General features: G+C 46.6%; 1 protein-coding gene across 2 annotated transcripts in view; it reads left to right on the top strand.

Annotated features, from left to right (window-relative positions):
* Positions 1–1203: 1203 nt before the first annotated feature.
* Positions 1204–24045, top strand: part of NOL12 (nucleolar protein 12) — a 96717-nt gene continuing 73875 nt past the window's right edge. Inside the window, exons 1-3 of one of the 2 annotated variants that reach the window (XM_075320869.1) lie at positions 1204–1337; positions 6045–6116; positions 8834–8939. In XM_075320869.1, the coding sequence (XP_075176984.1) occupies positions 6046–6116; positions 8834–8939 (177 nt within the window). In that variant the 5' untranslated portion in view covers positions 1204–1337; position 6045. Of the gene's footprint in view, positions 1338–6041; positions 6117–8833; positions 8940–24045 lie in introns of both variants that reach the window. The other variant, XM_075320868.1, reaches the window with a different exon arrangement.

Below are 24045 nucleotides of genomic sequence, written 5' to 3'. Positions count from 1 at the left end.
CGGCCGGGCATGCCGGAGGGCGGGCGCTCAACTGAACGTTCGGCCACCGAGAGACAAAATAAAGTTTGTGATTAAAAGAAAAAAAAAAAAAAGAGCATGCGCAGTGAAATCCTACGGATTGCGCTGCTCAAAAAAAGTTACATGCTGCGTTTCTTCCGCCCGACGCATTGTCAAAATAACGACGCTGCGTCATCCAGCGGATGCAACGCTGACACTTGCATTACAGTGCATCGTCCATACAAGTCTATGGAGAATAGCGCAGTGCGTTAACGGACTGCGCTATTCTCCATAGTGACGGACTGCGCTGAACGCAAGTGTGAAAGTACCCTAAGGTGAAAATTAGCTCAGTCACTAAGGCGGGCTTTACACGTTGCGACATCACAAGCCGATGGTGGGATGTCGCACGCGATAGTCCCCTCCCCCTTCACAGGTACGATATCGTGTGATAGCTAGCGTAGCGAAAATTATCGCTACGCCAGCTTCACATGCACTCACCTGCCCTGCGACCATCGCTCTGGCCGGCGACCCGCCTCCTTCCTAAGGGGGCGGGGCGTGCGGCATCATAGCGACGTCACACGGCAGGCGGCCAATAGCGGAGGAGGGGTGGAGATGAACAGGATGTAAACATCCCGCCGACCTCCTTCCTTCCGCAGAGCCGCCGGCGGCAGGTAAGGTGAAGTTCCTCGCTCCTGCGCCGTAACACACAGCGATGTGTGCTGCTGCAGGAACGAGGAACAGCATCGTACCATCGCTGCAGCAAAATTATGGAAAAGTCGGAGCTTGCAACGATGATACGATAACATAACGACGCTTTTGCGCTCGTTTATCGTATCATCTAGGATTTACACACTACGACATCGCAAGTGATGCCGGATGTGCGTCACTTTCGATTTGACCCCACTGACATCGCACCTGCGATGTCGTAGTGTGCAAAGCCGCCCTAAGGTGTTAAATTGGCCATTACGGTCGCTGAGCGTCACATACTCCATGTGCTGTGCCGAAATGATGGACACAGGTCCCTACAACTTGGTGTCACATGTGTATCAAGGAGACACAGTGTGCAGGGCAGGCGGCTCCGCCCCCGCCACTGGCAGCGGCCTCTGTGCGCTGTTGTCATTTTACCGCAACAGAATCTACAATGAAATATGAACGCGGTTACTGACGTCATCAAAGAGCGCCCGGAACACTGAAGCTGCGCATGCGCTCTCGCTTCCTTAGACCAGGGACACTGCATGCTTGTGAGTGTTGGAGTTTCTGCACGGTGCCGATAAGTGTACGCTATAGACGGGATCTTCTGACGACTGCACCACCCGACGAGCGACGGTGACCGACTGCAGGTACTGGCTGAGAGGTTATCGTCTTGTCAGTGACTTCTGTTATGTGGGAGATTCATCCAAACAGAAGGGCAGCAGCTTCCTGTTACCTGCTCAGCATAGAGCTCACTGCAGAGCAAAAGCTCCCTGTCCTGCCCAGAATCCGCCGCAGATATGATCGGGGGATGGATTTTCCACTCACTATACTGCACCTGTGTGACCGGACTCAGGCCATGTTCACACCTTGCTTTTTGCGCTGTTTGTGGGGGTTTTGTGTATTTTTTTGTTCTTTTTTTTTATAGGCTCTGTGCACACAGTTTTTTTTTTTCATGCTTTCTTCCTAGCATATTTTAATACTGCAAGGAAAAAAAATCATCCCAGCAAAGTCTATGAGAATAGTGACACGCGGCAGTTGTTTTAGCTATTCAATAGTTAAGAAAAGAAGCATAAAAAAAGTGTTGTGTTTTTTTTTTCCTAGCAGGTTTTTTCCTGCCAAAACATGCTGTTTTTGTGCAGCTAAGGCCCCCGTCACACATCAGTTTTTTGCCCTCAGGCACAATCTGTTAAATTTTGGAAAAAAAACGGATCCGGCGTTTGCTGCTGATCCGTTTTTTTCTCATTGACTTGTATTAGGGATGGATTGCCTCATGTTTCATCAATTGTTCGACGTATCCTTCAAAAAATGTCCGTCTGTCAGACGGAGACGACGTGCACAGTAACTTTTGTGTACGCCATAAAAACGGACAGCGACTGCTCCATCGCCATCCATCGTTTGGTAGAATGGAAGCCTATGGGTGCAGGATCCGTCATCATCCGTCAAATGATGGAATCCGGTGACGGATTCCGTTTTTTTTAACTGAGCATGCTCCAATTTAGCCCCCAGTTAGTCGGATCCGTCGAAAAATGAATCCATCGCATCAGTTTAGCCACAATCTGCGACTGATCCGTTGAGAAAATGGATTGTGGCTGGTGGCAAAAAACTGATGTGTGAAAAGAGCCTAAATCTGCTACATGCGCACATAGACTTATTATTATGCAGAATAAAACCTGTTTTTAGCAGTACTGGCAAAAGCCAAGAGTTTTTAGAAATCTCATGCATGTAATTGCTTTTTTTAATTTTTTTTTTTGTTTTTTAATGACTGAATTGGAAAACTGCGGCTTTTTTTTTTTTTGTTTTAAATGTAATTCATGTCCATTCTTTCAGTGATTTTGCAACGTTTTACATCATAAAAAGCAATGAGGTGGAGCAAAAATGCAACCATACGTTTGCAGTCACTAAGGCCATGTTCACACATTGAGTATTTGGTGAGTTGTTTTTTTTTTACTTCAGTATTTGAAGTGGAAGAATCAGAGGAAAAGTATAATAGAAATACGGGCACCACTGCTGTATTTTTTACCCACTCCTGGTTTTAGCTCACAAATATTGAGGTAAAATACTCACCAAATACTCAATATGTGCACGAGGCCTTTTGCTGCCAAGAGAACAGGTTTTGCCTGCAGAAAAAAACGCAGTGTGTGAACATAGCCTAACACAATCTGGTTTCTGTAGGCAACCGCAAATATTTATCAACCCCCTTCTCGACCTTTGACGTACATTAACGTCATAGGCCATGTCCCTTGCCTTTGATACCCGGCTCTCTACAGCACAAGCGATCTGAAGATTGCAGCCTAGTAAATACAATAAAAAGTGTAAAGGAAGATTTAAAAAATATTGAAAAAATACTAAAGCTCAGTATCATCCCCCTTATGCCCCATTGAAAATCAAGCAAAATACACATTTGATATTGCCACATTCAGAAATGTCCGATGTATCAAAATATAAAATAAATTAATCCAATCAGAAAACATCTTAACAAAAAAAAGTTCAAAAGTCTAGAATTAGACTTGAATAATAAAAACACTATACATATTTGGTATCTACACACTTGTTCTGACCTGGAGAATCATCATGCCAGGTCAGTTTTATCATATAGCGAACATGGTAAAAAAAAGAAAAAAATTCTGACATTGTAGGTTTTTTTTGTTTTGCAATTTGATCACACTTGGAAATGTTTTCCTGCTTTCCAGGACAATATGGGGCAGAATGATGTTATTTAAAAGTAAAAAGCATCCTGCAAAGAAACGAAATCATCATATGGCTATGTTGACTGATGAATGAAAAGGTTATGGCTCTTGGAAGAAGGGGAGGAAAAGGTTAAGAAATGGGAAGATTGTGAAGGGGTTAAACTTGCCACAATTTTTTTTCTAATATATAAAGCTATGAATGTATCTGTATAAGGCTACTTTCACACTTCAGTCTTTTTCCATCAGTCACAATCTGTTGCCTTGAGAAAATACGGTATCCTGCAAAAAATTTTGCATGATTCAGTTTTTTCCCCATAGACTTGTATTAACGACGGATTGTGACTGATGGCCTTGCATTGCATCCGCCGCGCGACGGATCAGTCGTAAGCAAGTGACACTATAACATTTTTTTGGAGTGTCAAAAAAACGCACTGCGCAAGATTCCGTCACAATCCGCCAAGAGGTATAATGGATGTCTATGGTGCAGGAGTCCACCGTAATCCGTCACACAATGGAATCCAGTGCTGGATTCTGTCATGCTCTACTGAGCATGCCCAGCATATCTGGCACTCCCATTGGACTGTCCTAAAAACAAACGGATGTGTCATAAAAAACATCCGTTGTGCGACCTAACGGACCAGTTATCACAGGATTCCTGTGAACGGAATGCTATGAAATAACACATCCATTGCATCCGTTGACAGCTAAAAAACGACAGATCCTTCGTTCTGTCGCAAGGACGGACCTGGTGGATTGGAAATGACTGAAATGTGAAAGTAGCCTAAAACAGACGTTACAGAAGATCTAAGGCTGCTTTCACACTGTTTTTTTTAACACGCGTCATGAACGTTTTTTTGCTGCAAAAGCGGATCCTGCTTTTACAGCAAAAAAACGCATGCAAACGCATGTGTTATTTTGCAGAATCCTGTCACTTTAAGTTTATGGGCGGGCATTGGAGTCATGTGATCGGGAGTCGGTGGAACTGAACTTGATAGACTGGGAGCCGGCTCGTAACCAAGGTAAACATCGGGTAACTTGCTTGGATACCCGATATTTATCTTTGTTACGAGTGTCTGCAGATGCTAGGAGCCGGGCTCCCTGCACACGTAACCAACGTAAACATCGGGTAACTAAGAGAAGCGCTTTCTTTGGTTACCCGATATCTATCTTGGTTACGAGTGTCTGCAGCTCTCAGGTGGGGGAGAGGGAGATGGAGGGGGAGAGACAGAGAGGGAGGGGGAGAGAGAGACTGATCACTGAGGCTGGTTTCTGGGCATGCCCAGTAGAGCAAGCAGGATCCTGTCTATCAGCATGCCAGCGTTCACATGCGTTTGCGTGCTGTTTAGTCAGGATCCAGCAATTTGCAGTATTTGGACGCAGCTCAAAAACACTACAAGTAGCGTTTTTGAAAAATGTTAAACTGCAACTCGCTGGATCCTCACTATAACGCACGCAAACGCAGGTGAACGCATGTTGACGTGAGTCCATTGCAAATGCATTGAAATGAAAACGCATTTGCACTGGATCCGCTTTTGCGTTAAAACGTTCAGGACGCATGTTAAAAAAACGTAGTGTGAAAGCAGCCTAAGTCCTTGTTATCGTTGGGGCTTCCACTGCAGAAACTGCACAGCACACCACCTCCACAGAAACCCTATAATCAGTGGGGCCCATTATGTAACTGATCTGCTCTTTTGTTATCGGGGTTGACCACGTTTGGGACTTTTTTTTTTTTTTCCTCCTTTTTTTTTTTTTTTTATTTCAGTACAATCATCTTTGCAATTGGGTTGCTTTAAAAATTTTGTCTTTATATGCTCTTTGCACATTCAACTTTGATGTGGTTTGTGATGATAAATCATTAGAAAGGGTCTCAAAAAAGACAGTTACAACCTCCCTGTCAGACTGTCATAGCGGACTTACTGATGGATTCTCAGTTAACTCATTCTGCAACCAGTGATGGATAGCGTAACACACTGAGGATGTAGAAGGCAAGTGGTGCAAAAATCTGTTATGAAACCCAATTGCAGGAGGACTTACAGGGAACCTGTCAGGTCCAATATGCACCCAGGACCAGGAGCAGTTCTGGGTGTATATTGCTAATCCCTGTCTAACCGTCCCTGTATACACTAGCATAGATAAAGAGATCTTTAGAAAAAAGTGCTTCTAAAGATCCTTTATGATATGCTAATGAGGCCAGCGACTAGTTGCAAGAGTGTGATTTTCCCCGGCTAGTTGTCCCCTTAGCATGTAAGGACGCTCCTGTGGTCGTGCTAACATGCTACTGAATGTGCAGTGTCAGAGAATGGTCGCGATCATCTCTCTGACGCCATCACGTCCGAGTCCTGGATTTTGGCTTAGTGCGCATGATCCCGGACTTTCAGTGATGCGCACTACATGGGTCTGAAGCCAGGACTCGTACACCCGACTTCATAGCGTGCATGACCCCTGGCAGGTTCACTGGAATATGACAGAATTGCCACCACGCAGGTTGAGGACCTGGGTTTAGTTTTCCAAATAAATTTAATTTGTAAATAATTGTGTTGCTGTGATGTCCAGTAAAAGAATCTCAAGGATTCTGTTCAATTAAAAAAAAAAAAAATTGCCTTTTAATAATACATTTTTCTGTTGTTTTTAAATCTTCATTTTACCTTTTTGTTGCTGAAATAGGAGAATGGGAAGAAAGAAGCAGAAGAAAACGGCTGTTGCTAGAAGAGAACTTGTATTTGATGAGGAGAAGAGAAGGTGAGTGGTGAAATACAGCATGAGATGAGCAGGAAGGTAACGCACACGTGAGTGAGGCATTGAATGTGCACCTTTATTAGGAAAAAAGCTGAATGAACCTTCACCAATAATCCACCAGCCCAGCATCAGCCTCGAGTCCAGCAGGTCGGATGCTCCGGCAGGGTCCACTCGAGTAATGTGTATAATGGACGTCACTGATGGGACAGTTCGGCCCTCTGCCCACACACAGCCAGCTATAAACAAAGCATTTCGGGGGACGGAAGGGCATTTTTTTTCCTTTGTTTTATTTTAAATACTACACACACACATTCTGAAAATGTTGTTTTTCTCCCAGAGACTCCCAAGTGGCTCTCCCTGGGATCCTGCTCTCATTATTCACTGATGCAATGGGACACATTGTGTCGGATGAACAACATGTCTGAGCACTTGAGCATACTCGAGCACCTCAATGTTCGATCGAGAATTGAGCAGTGTCATTACTTATTGTTTTATTTTTCGTAATTTCCATTTTTTTCACCATTATTTAAAAAGCCCTAATAAAGCACCGCTCCAGCTTTTTGTTTTTGGGTGGGGTGGGGTTTTCAGTACTGGAGTGGTGCTTTTAATCTAAGTCCCCTGCATTAGCCTTAAGGGTACTTTACACGCTGCGATATCGGTACCGATATCGCTAGCTAGTGTACCCGCCCCCGTTGGTTGTGCGTCACGGGCAAATTGCTGCCTGTGGCGCACAGCATCGCTAACACCCGTCACACGGACTTACCTTCCCCGTGACGTCGCTGTGGCCGGCGAACTACCTGCTTTCTAAGGGGGTGGTTCGTGCGGCGTCACAGTGACGTCACACGGCAGCCGTCCAATAGCAGAGGAGGGGCGGAGATGAGCGGCCAGAACATGCCGCCCACCTCCTTCCTTCCTCATTGCCGGTGGACACCACAGAAATGACGAACATATCCTTACCTGCGTCCACCGGCAATGAGGAAGGAAGGTTTTCCGCGGGTACAGAGTCCCATGGGCACATAGCCTCATACTCACACTCCAGTGTTTTCACCTTTTTACAACGGTGCTCCAATCCCGCAGTGCCATCTGCTCCAATCGCGCAGTGCCATCTGGTGCCTGTAACTTCTCACTGTCCATAAGTTACATGACAAGCGCTCATTGTAAGTCTATGAGGCCAAAACAAAGTTCTCATAGACTTGTATTAGGTTGTGACCTCTGGTGCGCTCCATGAAGAATAAGTTGTTGGCTGGTCACAAACTGCAGAAGACAGACGGGAGCGGCGGTGATAGAAGGTGAAGATGTCGGAGGGTATAAGCGTTGGGGCTAGCAGACATAGATTTAAAGCACCACTCCAGCAGTAACATTTTTAAAAAAAAAATGCTGGAGTTTTGCTTTAAAGGATCTTCCCATTTAGTACAGGCGCCTTTTCACACATTGACTTTTTTTTTTTTTTTTTTTCAAATCATCAGCAAACGATTAGTGGTTGGAAGAATCATTGCCAATGATCTAGTGGACAAATTAAATCAGGAGGATTGTACTAGTGATACAGAGGCGTTCCTGGTCAGGAGGGCAGTGCTGTCATTGTCCAGTTAGTTATGACTTGCTGTGATTTTATATATTATTTTTTTGTTTATAGAACTCCTTATAGTCAGTGCGGTCCATACAGGGCTCTTGTTTTCCATCATATAATGGATCCGTCACTGCATTGAGTTCTGTTTTTCTGCTGTTATAACATAACCTGTCCTATAACCCAGATATGACCCCAGCCTGACACAGCAGGACAGGGATCGAGTTCACTATTTCTTTTAAAGGGAACCTGTCACCAGATTTTTCCCTATTAACCAATAGGGCTGGGCTGCATTCTATGAAGGTGCACCTTGTTCCTGGCCCCCTTTTCAGACCTCCCCTTTTTCAGACCCCAGAACAACTTTATAAAATATTACCTTTTTGTATGCAAATTAGTTTGGTTGGCCAGATTGGCGGGCTCTATTTCTCCTTCTGTCTCCCCTCCTGCCGCTGTTCGCCATCCCCAGTCTTGATTTGCATGGATGACGACGGCCCCGTCATCCGCCACGCTGATGCCGAAGTCTTGCGCAGGCGCAGTTAGCAGAGGCCACTATCGCAGGCCTGAGCATAAAGTTTTCCTCGCGCGAGCGCCGGTGATGTATTTGCGCAGGCTCGAGATTATGGGCGGGTACTAGGATGACGCTGGTGAGGTCATGCACAGTGCCGCCCATAATCTCGAGCCTGCGCAAATACATCACCAATGCACGAGAGGGATAGTTTCTGCTCAGGCCTGTGATAGTGGCCTCTGCGTGAGACTTTGGCATCAGCGTGGAGGATGACGGGGCCGTCGTCATCCATGCAAATCAAGACTGGGGACAGCGAACAGCGGCAGGACGGGGGACAGAAGGCGAAATAGAGCCCGCCCATCTGGCCAACCAAACTAATTTGCATACGAAAAGGTAATATTTTATAAAGTTGATTTGGAGGTCTGAAAAGGGGGCCAGCAACAAGGTGCACCTTCATAGAATGCAGCCCAGGAGCTGCAGAAGGGGATATTTTTGGTTTAATAGGGAAATAAATGGTGACAGGTTCTTTTTTAATTACTTTTTGTTTTTAAAAGGGAAGTTACAAAGTGAAAACTTCGTATTGTCATGAAAGCTTATGTGATCATTTCCAGGAACCCTCAGAAATTCCACGCTGATTTTTTGTTTTCGCAGAGAATATTTGACTGGATTTCACAAACGCAAAGTGCAAAGGAGAAAAGCTGCGGTGGAGGAGATCAAGCGCAAAATTAAAGACGAGCAAAAGAGATTGAAAGAAGAGGTAGAAAGGACATTAACTCAATGCTGCCATAACTGGTATTATTTCCAAGAAGGCAGCGCTGAGCCATCACAGGAGGAATGACAAAATGATCTCTGTCTGCTTGGCAGGGCACAAGGCTTTGCTTTTCTATAGAATTAAAGGGGTTTCCATTCCTGGGCTAGTATGATTGCTCATTTGCACTCATGTGCTGACCAGATTCTTTTCCTACCCCTCTCAAATGTTCATTTCCAATCTCGCCACACAGAATTTGTATATGGCAGGATGAAGTATTAACGGGAATCTGTCAGCAGGGTTTTGGTATGTAAGCTGAATCCAGCATGCTGCAAGGGTTAACACAAAGTTCAGGCATGCCTGTTTTGTCACAGTCCGATCTTTTGTTAATTTTCTCTATTTGTTTAAGCACAAGGACCCTTATTTTTGCATGACTAGAAGCTCATGTGCATGTCAGTCTGACACACCTTCTCCTGTGATTGACACCTCACTGTTGATGTACAATCTCCATGTAGAGCCCGGTGGGGGCGGACACAGCTCACTCAGCTCTGCTACATGACTAAACCTAAAAATTCAGATTGTGTCAGAATGGCTGCAGCCAGTAATCTAAGTGATACATTGTTGGTTTCAGAATCTCCTTGCCTACATCATACTGCTCTCAGATGAGGCAGCAAAAACCTGCTGACAGATTCCCTTTAAAGTAGCTTTTCAGGAAACTGCTAATTTTAATATGGCAGTGTACTATGTTGAATCCTAACAGTGTGCAAGGTAAGGGTTCTGCTCTACCTTTTGGTTTGAGCACCCACCCCTAATTTGCGATTTGCATACTTGCAGTATTGCTCAGAGAAGCAGAAAAGTAAGTTATTCAGCATGTGACTACAAGTATAGAAATTGCAAAAGAGATCATACAAGGAATACATGAACAAGCAAGCAGAGCAGAATCCTAACAGTTGCAGGTTATCTGCTATTAGTATTCGGCATGCTACAGGGCCAGAAGAAAACTAGCTCTAAGCCAGAAAGACACTTTAATGCATCACCCACCTGTAAACAATTTTTCTTTATCGTTCCTTTGGGAGACCCAGACCTTGGGTGTTTAGCTTCTGCCTCCGGAGGACACACAAAGTACTACACTTAAAAGTGTAGCTCCTCCCTCTGAGCTTATACACCCCCTGGTGAGCCAGTCCCAGCCAGTTTATCGCTTTGTGTTCAGGAGGCATACATCCACACATGCATTCTCATGATTTTTTTCTTTGGAAGAGATTGAAGAAGTGCGGGTCCACGTCTGGACCCCCGGCATGTCCCTTCTCACCCAACTGTGTCGGCGGTGTTGTAAGGTTGATTTCCAAGGCTGTAGCCTTACATGCCGTGCTCCTTCACCATCCCCCCTGGGCTCTGGCTTGAAGTGGGAGCCAGCACGGTCTCCATCCACAGCCCCTTGAGGATTCTGCTGGACCGGAGCACTCATCCCCAGGGACCTGGCCCTGCGTCTCAGCAGCTAAGTACCTGAGACGTTTATGTGTTGGGGGTCCCTGTTCTTTATTGTATGGGGAGAGTATGCTGAATGTATTTATTTTGGCATTTCCGGCGGGTTCTCTAGCCTTCGCCCGAGAACCGCGCCGATGGTGCCTGCGCGTCGGCCTCGCCGCTTAAATTTAGGCCCCGGCTTTGCCGGAGGCCTAGTTTTCTGTTAACTACCCTCGCATGTCACTCATGCAGAGGGACAGGCACGGCTCCTCCCGGCGGCCGTCCTGCACAGGGGAGGGACACTCCCCACTGCTGGGGCGGGTCTCCTTCCCTGCAGGTCTCTATGGCCCTCCAGTTCCCGCTCTCCTACAGGAACGCCCCCAAGTCCCGCCCCCTCTCTTCGCTCCGGCGGCCGTTTTCTTAGGCAGAGTTCACTCTGCGCTGGGCCTTTCTGCACTCTGCATCCCTGCTGAGGTGCTGTGCATTGGGGGTCCGGGCTTCGGGATCTGGAGGGCACACAACACCGCTTCCAGCGGTCTGGTAAGCCACAGCCGGTCTCTGGTTGTGGACCTCTGTATATTCTCCCTGGGGTTCATTCTCTTGCAGAGCCCCCACTCCAGCAGCATGTCTCACACGAGGAGCAAGGCTCCAAAGCTTTATACTGTATGCGCTGCATGTAAGCTCCTGCTGCCTGAGCCGAGCACCTATCCACATTGTGATGTCTGCTTTAACTTGGCGGTGCCACAGCCTGGAGTCTCACCCCCAGTGGTCTCTCCGGCTGCCTCTGCACCTGTGGCTGAACCCCCGGCCTGGGTAGAGTCCTTCTCTAGGTCTATATCCCAGTCATTTGCTGAGTCCATGGGACTTTAGTCCAGGACTTTGATGAATATGCATCAGCCCTCCTCACAGGGTGCCTCTAATGCTCTTGCTAAGGGTTCTTTAGGATCCCTATCCTCTGACCTCCGTCCATCGGAGCTCACAGAGGATTCATCATCAGGTCCCAGACCCCGTCCTCCTAAGAGAAGGCGCAGGGTTTCCTCCACCTCCTCCTCCCGCGGCTCTGATTCAAGAGCTGACTCGCAAGATGAGGAGGATGCCCTTACGGGGGGCTCGGAGGCTAACTCCATGTACCCCATCGATCTTTCCGAGGGTGACTCAGATCTTAGTGACTTGATTGCTTCTATTAATTCTGTACTGGATCTTAATCCGCCAGTATCAGAGGAGCAACCCTCTCTGGCAGAAAAGCACCAGTTTACCTCGCCTAAGAGAGTAAAGAGTGTGTTCTTTAACCACTCCAGTTTCCAGAGCGCTGTGACCAAACCCAGGGCCTGTCCTGACAAACGCTTTCCAAAGCGTGGTTCTGATGACCGTTTTCCCTTTCCACCTGAGGTGGTCAAGGAGTGGTCTCCCTCTCCAAAGGTAGACCCCCCCCCGGTGTCTAGGCTCTCAGCCCGGACCGTTGTGCCGGTGGCTGACGGCACCTCACTTAAGGATTCCACTGACCGTCAGATTGACCTTCTGGCCAAATCTGTGTATGAAGCGGCGAGGGCCGCGTTTTCCCCGACTTTTGCAGCAGTGTGGTCTCTCAAAGCCATCTCTACTTCTCTAGAGGAGATGCATTCCCTCACCAAGGAATCTATGCCTGAGATGGTTACCTTAACTTCTCAAGCTTCAGCTTTTTCATCTTATGCCATGTCTGCCATGCTAGAGGCTTCTCACCGCACTGCGGTGGCTTCGGCTAATTCTCTCGTTATCCGCAGGATCTTGTGGCTTCGAGAGTGGAAGGCAGATGCTTCTTCAAAGAAGTTCCTTGCTGGGCTCCCTTTTGCTGGTTCCCGGCTGTTCGGTGAACAGCTGGATGAAATTATTAAGGAAGCTACTGGCGGGAAGAGTACTTCCATGCCACAAACCAAAACCAGGAAACCTGTCCAGGGTAGGAATCAGTCGAGGTTTCGTTCCTTTCGTTCCTCCAACTGGTCGTCCTCTAAGGCTATGTGCCCACGCTGCGGATTTACCGCGGATTTTGCCGCGGATTTGCCGCAAATCTGCAGCAGCGGCACTTCCAAGCAATTTCAATGGCATTTTGGAAATGCTGTGTCCATGCTGCGGATTTTTCCGCTGTGGATTTGCCGCGGATTTTGATCCGGGAAAAATCTGCAGCATGTCAATTGTTTGGTGCAGATTTGGTGCGGATTTTTGGTTTTGAATGGGGAAAAAAAAATAAAAAATCCGCATCAAAATCCGCGGCAAATCCGCGGGTGCGGATTTGCCGCGAAAGTCGCGGATTTTCAGGCAGAAAAATCCGCAGGTACATTCTACCGTGGACACATAGCCTAAGCCCTCCGCCTCGTCCGCTAACTCAGCTAAGGACCAGAAATCCAACTGGCGCCCAAAAGCGCGTCCGCAGAAGACCGCAGGAGGTTCTGCCACTAAGGCAGCCTCCTCGTGACTCTCTGCCCGCTCCAGCAACGTCCTTAGTCGGTGGCAGGCTCTCCCACTTTGGCGACGCTTGGTTAAAACAAGTCTCCGATCAGTGGGTGAGAGATATCATATCTCACGGCTACAGGATAGAATTCTCTTCCAGCCTGCCAAACAGATTTTTTTCTCTCAACTTCCCCCTGCTCCAAGGCCGCCGCCGCCGCCTTCTCACAGGCCGTGGCGTCCTTGCAGGCAAACGGAGTAATTGTACCTGTTCCCGCTCGGGAACGGTTCAGAGGTTTTTACTCAAACCTCTTCCTAGTTCCCAAAAAGGACGGTACCTTCCGGCCCATCCTGGATCTCAAGCTTCTCAACAAGCATGTTCGGGTGCGGCATTTTCGCATGGAGTCTCTGCGATCAGTCATTGCCTCAATGACCCAAGGGGATTTCCTGGCGTCCATCGACATCAGAGATGCCTATCTACATGTGCCAATTGCAGTTTCACACCAGCGTTGGTTACGCTTTGCAATAGGAGAGGATCATTTCCAATTTGTGACTCTCCCCTTTGGGTTAGCCATGGCCCCTCGTGTATTCACCAAGGTCATGGCAGCAGTGATTGCGGTTCTGCACCTCCAGGGGTTGGCAGTGCTCCCTTACCTGGACGACCTTCTAGTCAAGGCTCCATCCAGCGCAGATTGTCAGCGGAGTGTCTCGCTCACTCTCGCCACTCTAGCCCGATTCGGGTGGCTTGTCAATCTGCCCAAATCCACTCTGACTCCGACCCAGAGTCTCACGTACCTAGGGATGCAGTTCGAGACTTTGCCGGCACTTGTGAAGTTGCCCTTAATCAAACAGCAGTCACTCCAGCTAGCGGTGCGCTCTCTGCTGAGGCCCCTCCGTTATACCCTCAGGCGTCTGATGCAGGTGCTGGGTCAAATGGTGGCGTCCATGGAGGCTGTTCCCTTTGCCCAGTTCCATCTGCGCCCCCTGCAGCTGGACATTCTCCGCTGTTGGGACAAGCGGCCTTCCTCCTTACACAGGTTAGTGGCTCTGTCGCCACGGACCAGGAGCTCTCTTCAGTGGTTGCTTCGGCCCCTCTCCCTGTCCCAAGGGCGCTCCTTCCTGGCCCCGTCCTGGGTGATTCTCACCACGGATGCCAGTCTATCCGGCTGGGGAGCGGTATGTCTCCACCACAGAGCGCAGGGCACTTGGACTCCGTCCGAGTCAGCCCTTTCAATCAATGTGCTGGAAACCAGAGCCGTGCTTCTAGCTCTCCTAGCTTTTCACCACCTGTTGGCGGGCAGGCACATTCGCGTCCAGTCAGACAACGTGACAGCGGTTGCCTACATCAATCACCAAGGCGGGACACGCAGCTGCCTGGCAATGTTGGAGGTCCAACGCATCCTTCAATGGACGGAGGACTCCATGTCCACCATATCCGCAGTCCACATCCCAGGCGTGGAAAACTGGGAGGCAGATTATCTCAGCCGTCAAAGCGTGGACAGTGGCGAGTGGTCCCTGCACCCGGCAGTGTTTCAGTCAATCTGCCGCAAATGGGGCACTCCGGACGTGGACCTAATGGCATCCCGTCACAACAACAAAGTTCCTGCTTACGTGGCTCGCTCCCACGATCCTCAGGCCTTCGCCGTGGACGCTCTGGTTCAAGACTGGTCCCAGTTTCGTCTGTCCTACGTGTTTCCCCCTCTAGCTCTCTTGCCCAGAGTCCTGCGCAAGATCAGAATGGAGGGCCGTCGAGTCATCCTCATTGCACCGGACTGGCCCAGACGAGCTTGGTATCCGGACCTGCTCAAACTGTCCGTAGAGATGCCGTGTCATCTCCCGGACCGTCCAGATCTACTCTCGCAAGGTCCGTTTTTCCGCCCGAATTCTGCGGCTCTCAAATTGACATCGTGGCTCTTGAGTCCTGGATTTTGATGGCTTCTGGTATTCCTCCTGAAGTCATCTCCACTATGACTCGGGCGCGCAAGTCTTCCTCCGCCAAGATCTATCACAGGACTTGGAAAATTTTCCTGTCCTGGTGTCGCTCTTCCGGCCATCCTCCTTGGCCATTCTCTTTGCCGACCCTTCTGTCTTTTCTACAGTCCGGTCTGCAGCTAGGACTGTCCCTCAACTCTCTCAAGGGACAAGTCTCAGCTCTGTCAGTCCTGTTCCAGCGGCGTCTTGCTCGGCTGGCTCAGGTCCGCACCTTCATGCAAGGCGCGTCTCACATCATTCCGCCTTATCGGCGGCCCTTGGATCCCTGGGACCTTAACTTGGTCCTCACGGTATTGCAGAAACCCCCTTTTGAGCCTCTTAGGGAGGTTTCTTTGTATCGTCTTTCTCAGAAAGTGGCCTTTCTAGTTGCCATAACTTCTCTCAGGAGAGTCTCTGATTTGGCTGCGCTCTCCTCTGAGTCACCTTTTTTAGTTTTTCATCAAGACAAGGTGGTTCTCCGTCCGACTCCGGACTTTCTTCCTAAGGTGGTCTCTCCTTTCCACCTTAACCAGGACATTACCCTACCTTCCTTCTGTCCGGCTCCTGTTCATCGCTTTGAAAAAGCGCTGCATACTCTAGATCTGGTGCGTGCTCTCTGGATCTATGTGTCTCGCACCGCTGCGCTTAGGCGGTGCACCTCTCTTTTTGTGCTAACCACAGGTCGGCGCAAGGGCCTCCCTGCTTCTAAGCCGACCTTAGCCCGTTGGATTAGATCGACCATTTTGGACGCCTACCAGAATACTCAGGTGCCTCCCCCGCCGGGCATCAAGGCACACTCGACCAGAGCTGTCGGTGCCTCTTGGGCTTTTAGGCACCAGGTGTCTTGCTAAATTCTACTAAAAAGGGGGCTGAAAGCCCGTACTTACGAAGCGCTCACTGATATCCTAATCAGGCACGAATACTAATATTCTTTTATAGCAAGATACTATTTATTTTAATAGCACATGAATATAATCAATGGTACATAGGCATTTAGAATCTTATAGTCATAGAAACTTATACAATAACAGAAATATGCATCAACATTACCGTTATGTTGTAGCAATCCTTTCACATCGGAGGGAACTCGAGTTAAGATAAGGAATCAACATGGCATCTTGGCATGGCATCACAGGAACAGTGCGTACGTACACTTCAATGTCCTGGAAGGTATTTCCCTACCTTAAGCGAGTTCGGTGTATATTTTATAGGAAAATATTGTAGGTTGTGTCTAAATGGTCACCAGCATATGACAGCTGAGTCATGTTCATGTAACTTGACCACAAAATGTTGTAGGTAACGGCAGCTTCCTGCACATTTCCAGCACATCCTGTCAGTTGACAACTGGCTGACCACAGTTTAGTGAAATATTGCAATGAGCCGTAAATTTCATCCTTAAAACTGTCTTTAAGCTAACCACAAGTTTCCTGTAAGTGGAACTGTAAATGTTACTTCCTTTATCTTCAACTGCTTCAAGACATGTGTGACATATATTCCTTGGTAATCATTTTGGCCCTCCAAAGGACATCTTCTTTGATACTGAATTATTGATGGATCAAATAATATCTGGGATCACTCCTATCTTTTGATCATGATCCCTATCTAATAGTCATTCAAACTTCAGTCATATCACATTGGTATCACAATCGGTCCTTGATCCCAGGGATTATTTTCCATCATCAGTATTCCACTAGAAGAAGATCACTCGGAATATACCATACCATGACCAAGAAATATTGTTTGCCACAAATTTTGTTTTCTTGGTTTGTTTAGATAAACGTTGAATCACAAATATAATCACTTTCACTACTTTTGTACAGTATATTAAAACTAAAAGCAATATTATCTGAAAAGCTCCCTTGAATATCATGTGTTTTGGCATTTGCTCGATATTCAAAGGAATCATTACACATTACATTTCCCGATATGTTACTAGAAGTTTCACTAGTCCGATTTATGAACATATTGGCATAAGGCCATAACATATCATGAATTGTCTTTTCCACTAAGCTGGGTTTAAAAGCATCTACAGTATTTATAGCTGTCCCAAAACTTATTTTTATATTCCCCATAGGGATGAATCCCAGGTTAGTCAGTCCAGTCTTATTTCTTGGTACCTAAATTCTTCCCTTGAAAGCCAGATATTGCAAATTGGTGACTGTTGCATTCAAATTGCCTTGCCACCATGGAAGATTGATCCATCCCACTATGGAAATGGGTACTGTAGTATTCTATAGACGAACAGTTCGAGTGTCTTTATCAGCAAGATGATCAGAACAACTTTTCTACTTTAAGATTTCCTCCATCGATACCGGGACATCCAGATAAGGGATACTGGTGGCTGTAACCGGAGAATGTGTACAGATCCAGCAATCTGTGTGTTGAAAATGTGATGGTGCATCAGAAATTCATTCGCCACAGGCTCCTCCTGATGTAGACTTGTCCATCCAACGACCAGAGAGGCAAACATCAAACACAGGAATTTCTCCATCTCATCACTATCGAGCTCTTCCCAGTAACCGATACCATGGATTCCGCTTATTTACCACACCTTCTGCAAATAAAGATACACTATTATTCTCGTAAATAACATTTTTTCTTGTGGGACATATTCCCACTTCCCCACTCCTGGTCTCATTATCAGGAGAGTACGATCTTTTCCGACCGCTATTACCGCTGTCTCTGAGGGCGGTCCTTGGAGGTTTTGAATCCATATTTTTACTCCTACATTTTTAATATTAGAGGATCCAAAACCTTTAATACCCCGTATTGTTAATTCTGCCGGGGCAGTTCCTTCTCTTATTTCAGACAAGTTTATTGGAATTATCAACATCTGAGCCACCTTCTGGTGTTTCATCAATATCAAAGGTTCATTTTCCAAATTTAGCATCAGTACCTTGATTTCTCCCTGATGATCTGCCTCTATTACCCCTCCCACCACTATGGCTCCTTTTAACACTAAACTAGAACTAGTGGCTATTTGACCATAATGATCCTTTGGTGTATGGCAACCCAATCCTGTTGAAATTGGTTTTACCTTACCTGGGGGTACCACGACAGTTTCCAATGTACTGAGGTCTAAACCTGCTGAATAAGGCGTCGCTCTTTCTGGTGTGCCCAAACAGCTGTACCTTGCCTTGTCAACTGTTGGACTGACTTGTCTGATGGCTGCTGCTTTATCTGCTTCTGAATTAAACAAACGTTCAAGTGAGTTAGTAGGGACATGAGCATCGACATGAAATACAGTGGTCTTGGTAGATTGAATAATCCCTTCAATGTCTTGCCACACTTCCCTGACCATCTCAAACACATTTTGCTGTTCCTCTCCCCAGTGGAACTCATATTTTTTCCTCGTTACTTTGTACAAATGAGCCAACATTTGTCCCAAATGAGGGATATGTTGTCTCCAAAAATCAAACAATCCAATATAAGACTGAGTCTCCTGTTTGGATTTAGGGACCGGAAAATTAATAATTTTCTGTCTGGCATTGGGCAAGATCTCTCTGTGCCCCTTGTTCCACTGAATCCCTAGAAATGTTACCACCAGAGACGGTCCTTGAACCTTGGCATCATTGATTTCCCATCCTTTACTCCTCATATGAGCAACCAGTTTTGTCAATTGATCTTTCACACTTTGCTCATCTTGTCCTTGTATCATTATATCATTGATATAATGTGAGATCTGCATTTCCTTATGACAAGACATAACCCCAAAGGAGAATTTTCCTTCGGTTAGATTAAGAGTCATCCATTTTAGGATATCAATTCCCAAAATATATTCTGGTATAGGAACTACCAGCACTGTATACTGCTTGATAGGAAAATTACCTATTTTCAAAGCTACCTGTGTCTGAACCCCGGTGATCAATTGACCACCTAGTCCAGCAATTTTTACTCGAGGTCCTTTTATTTTTTCTGGGTTTCCATTAATTAAAGTAGCCTCCGCCCCCGTGTCAATCAAAGCTGGGACTCTTTGAATATTTCCCCCTTTCCAATGTATGCTAAGATTGATGTAGGGACGTTCGTCCCTGTTTATCAATAGGGGGGCTTGGCTGGCTACCTATGGTAAATCACTTCCTTCTGAACTTTCATTTACACAGACTTCAGTCTGTGCATTAGCCCTTCCTTCCGTGACCTTTGTGGCCACGGCTGCAGCCAGTTCTTCCAATGGATAAACTGACTGAAAATCTTCCCAAGACACTTTCTTTGGGGGGTTTTCCCCTTTTCCTTCTGATTTCTTTACCTTGGGGGTTTTTGAACCCCCTTCCACATTTGTAGTGGTCACTTTCTTTGCAGATAGAACTTTCTGTTTGTACAACTTCCATAATTCTCCTGTCTCCTTTCCATCAATCCTTTCCTTATTGATTCCGGCTTTAAGCAAAGCCTGGAACATGTCTTTTCGAGGCACCCATGGGGCCTCCCCTACTGATTTCTCTTTCCAATCAGGATTGTTTGGCTTACTGTTACCAACATGGCCTCCAGGGGATGGTTTATCCCACTGTCCCATATCCTGTAACTCCTTCATCCTCCCTAGAACTACACCGATTGATTCTCCAGTCAGCGCTACAGTTAAGGTTAAAATAACTGTTTTATATGCTGGAGGAGCATGTTTAACCAGCCTATTACTTATGCTGGCTGTCAATGGGTACTGGAGATAATCATCATCCAGTCCCAAAAGAGGAAGAGCATTCCTCATTGCTTCTTCCTTCAGCCTTTCCATACCATCTTTTAAGGTATACCAAGGTTTATCATTGATAGGAAAGTCTGCTTCTGATGGATATTTGTCCAGAAAAGCATGGGCTAAGATCATGATTAAGTTTTGAGTACCATGCTCATTATGATCAACAAAATAATTTTTTATTGATCTCTGAATTTCTGGGTCACGAGACATGGTGACAAATTTTGCCACGTCTCCGGCATCAAAGTGCACTTCACCTCCTCCGAGATCGTGCACCCTGACCAACCAGGGAATTTCTCCTTCTCCTGGTTTTTGTCTAAACTGTGTTAAAATGCTATCAACTTCTCCCTGAGAGTAATCTTCAATGGTTACTCGATTTTTTACATGAGGAATCGTTTTCTCATTTGTGATGGCATTACCATCTTCGTCATATTGCAGATTCCCCTGACCATCCCGGACATGTTCCCGGATGATCTCATTCTCTGGCCTCTCTAGGCGACCCCTTACTGGGTTAGCCTGAATCTTCCCTTTATGGCAATCCTCCTCATCAGATGATGAAGATGAATCCCACACATCCCCATCCCAAGTATCGGGATCCCAGTTTATAGAAGCTGAGGCGATACTTTTATGCACTTTGGTTTTATTTACTTTTCCTCTTCTTCTTTTCTTGTACTTATTTTGAGCAATTTTTATGGCAGCTTTTTGTGCCACATTCTGATAATGTTCCAATTTATCCTTCAACAGTCGGGTATTACATTCCATAACTGTTTTCAGGCAACCTAATTCTATCATCTTTTGTTCCACCTGGGAACTTTTCTTCTGCATCTTTAGCTTACGCTCATGCATTACACTATATGCACTTGCCAAAATCCAGATGCGCCGTCCTAAAGACACTACATCACCTGTTTTCACAGGGACACTACCGAATACATTCACAACATCAGTAGCTTCACTACCCATAAGCTTGTCCTGCCATTGTTTGTGCCGTGCTAAAGACACTACATCACCTGTTTTCACAGGGACACTACCGAATACATTCACATCAGTAGCTTCACTACCCATAAGCTTGTCCTGCCATTGTTCTGCCAATTCACAAGACACTACATCACCTGTTTTCACAGGGGCACCACTGAGTACATTCACAACATCAGTAGCTTCACAACCCTTAAGCTTGTCCTGCCATCGTTTGTGCCGTGCTAAAGACACTACATCACCTGTTTTCACAGGGACACTACCGAATACATTCACATCAGTAGCTTCACTACCCTTAAGCTTGTCCTGCCATTGTTCTGCCAATCCACAATTGACCAATTCATGTGCTATAAGATTGTAGGGAGCCTCAGTCCAGCCGGGGATCTCCACAACAACCTCCTTAACATTATCCTTACGTTTTCTGAACATTTTGACACTATGCAAAAAGATTGAAAAAATATCTGGAAATTTGCCAAATATATGTTTTTAACTTCTAAATTACAAAAATTCGTTAATTACTTCTTATAGAAGTAATCCTGCCGACTACGCCAATTTATGTCTTGCTAAATTCTACTAAAAAGGGGGCTGAAAGCCCGTACTTACGAAGCGCTCACTGATATCCTAATCAGGCACGAATACTAATATTCTTTATAGCAAGATACTATTTATTTTAATAGCACATGAATATAATCAATGGTACATAGGCATTTAGAATCTTATAGTCATAGAAACTTATACAATAACAGAAATATGCATCAACATTACCGTTATGTTGTAGCAATCCTTTCACATCGGAGGGAACTCGAGTTAAGATAAGGAATCAACATGGCATCTTGGCATGGCATCACAGGAACAGTGCGTACGTACACTTCAATGTCCTGGAAGGTATTTCCCTACCTTAAGCGAGTTCGGTGTATATTTTATAGGAAAATATTGTAGGTTGTGTCTAAATGGTCACCAGCATATGACAGCTGAGTCATGTTCATGTAACTTGACCACAAAATGTTGTAGGTAACGGCAGCTTCCTGCACATTTCCAGCACATCCTGTCAGTTGACAACTGGCTGACCACAGTTTAGTGAAATATTGCAATGAGCCGTAAATTTCATCCTTAAAACTGTCTTTAAGCTAACCACAAGTTTCCTGTAAGTGGAACTGTAAATGTTACTTCCTTTATCTTCAACTGCTTCAAGACATGTGTGACATGTATTCCTTGGTAATCATTTTGGCCCTCCAAAGGACATCTTCTTTGATACTGAATTATTGATGGATCAAATAATATCTGGGATCACTCCTATCTTTTGATCATGATCCCTATCTAATAGTCATTCAAACTTCAGTCATATCACATTGGTATCACACCAGGCTACGGCTCAACAAGTCTGTCAGGCTGCCACTTGGGCTAGCCTGCATACCTTCTCGAAGCACTACCAAGTGCATGCTCATGCTTCGGCAGATGCGAGCTTGGGCAGACGCATCCTTCAGGCGGCTGTCGCCCATTTGTGAAGTTAGGTTCTGCCTACTTCTTAGTTTTTCTGTTTATTCCCACCCAGGGACTGCTTTGGAACGTCCCAAGGTCTGGGTCTCCCAAAGGAACGATAAAGAAAAAGAGAATTTTGTTTACTTACCGTAAATTCTTTTTCTTATAGTTCCGTATTGGGAGACCCAGCACCCTCCCTGTTGCCTGTTGGCAATTTCTTGTTCCGCGTGTTATCACCGGCTGTTGTCGTGGACAGAGTCTCCGGTTGTTCCGGCTCTTGCTCTGTTCTACTTGTGGGTGGCTATTCTCCTTCAGCTTTTGCACTAAACTGGCTGGGACTGGCTCACCAGGGGGTGTATAAGCTCAGAGGGAGGAGCTACACTTTTAAGTGTACTTTGTGTGTCCTCTGGAGGCAGAAGCTAAACACCCAAGGTCTGGGTCTCCCAATACGGAACTATAAGAAAAAGAATTTACGGTAAGTAAACAAAATTCTCTTTTTTTTAAAGGAGAAAATTGAATTTGCATGGTTTTTGAGCCACTGGTTGAGGCAGACTGATTTTGACACATATCTGTGCATAATGTGTACTTACAGATTCTTTCCTCTGTAAGTTATTTTACACTTTCCAGAATACAAATCATGTAACCTATAATTATCCATCTGAAAAGGGGGTGATATATAACAAGTCCATAGTCTGACTGCTGGAGCCCACGAATCCCAAGATCTGGGGTCCAGTCTACCACTGGGAAGTCAAGCAGCAGTGCACATATATGACCACCTCTCCATAGCCATAGAGCACATGTGTGAACACCGCTCCAATAGACTGTAAGTGGTGTGGTCACAGCGTCCTATTCATACAGGGAATGCGGAAGGCCATTCAAATGATGGAGGGGAGTTCTCAAGGTCCAACCTCCACCAACCATACATGTATGGCCTATCCTGTGGATAAGGGATACATTTTGTTGGTTGATTGGAATAACCCCTTTAAAATGACTTGCCATTCATTATTACCTAGAGGACAACTGTCGGGTAAATCTGGGGAGAGTTCAGTGGGGGAGTGCCATATTCCTCTACAGGTTTTTCACTTGCTGATTAATATGGATCATGCTATAATGTTCCCCATTTCTTTGTCGCTCCATTGGGAGACCCAGACAATTGGGTGTATAGCTTCTGCCTCCGGAGGCCACACAAAGTATTACACTTTAAAAAAGTGTAACCCCTCCCCTCTGCCTATACACCCTCTCGTGGATCACGGGCTCCTCAGTTTTATGCTTTGTGTGGAAGGAGGCACACATCCACTCATGCATTCTCAACTTAGTTATGTCGGTTGGAAGAAAAGAGGGCCCCCACGGGGCCCCCGGCATGTTTCCCTTCTCACCCCACTACGTCGGCGGTGTTAAGGTTGAAGTACCCATTGCGGGTACAGAGGCTGGAGCCACATGCCGTCTCCTTCACCATCCCTTAAGCGGCTCTGGGAGAAGTGGGATCCTAAGCGGTCATCCATTTATTGGGACCGTGCTCCATCCGCAGCAGCCCCTGTGGGAACCTGCCGGACCGGAGCCTCTTCAACCTCAGGGACCGGGCCCTGCAACTCAAAGGTACTCTGTGTCCCCATAGGGGACTGTGCAGGGAGCGCACCTTCTTCCCGGAAGCCGCGGCGGCTGCTGAATTCAGGAGGCCGGTGGACTTCCGCGCCGACCGTGCCTGCTTGTCGGGCGCGGTCTCAAATTTAGTCCCCGGCTTCATCGCGGCCTAGTCGCAAAAATCCCGCCCCCGGGCCTGCCTGTCAGGGGTAAGGGCGGGATTACCGACCTGACGTCGGATGTGAGGGCTGGAGCATCCTGCATGTTTCCTCCCCCCTCATTGATCACTGTGGGGACCCCAGATTCCCGCACTTTTGCTGGCGCCGCCCACGGCTCCACTCCTCCCCTGAGAGCTCCGGCAGCCATTTTTTGGCATTCTGCCGGTGGAGGATTCTCAGTGAACAGCTCTGCAGCTCCGGGGGATCCAAGGCAGGGAATCTGGAGGACACACTCCGCTCGTTAGCGGTCGGTAAGCCACACCGGTCACCCGGTGCTGGTCCCCCTAGGGTGCCGGATTAGATACGTATATATCTATATCTATCTGTTCGG

The sequence above is a fragment of the Anomaloglossus baeobatrachus genome, chromosome 8 (assembly GCF_048569485.1).
Source record: "Anomaloglossus baeobatrachus isolate aAnoBae1 chromosome 8, aAnoBae1.hap1, whole genome shotgun sequence".
NCBI lineage: Eukaryota > Metazoa > Chordata > Amphibia > Anura > Aromobatidae > Anomaloglossus > Anomaloglossus baeobatrachus.
This window is presented reverse-complemented; position numbering and strand designations above follow the sequence as displayed.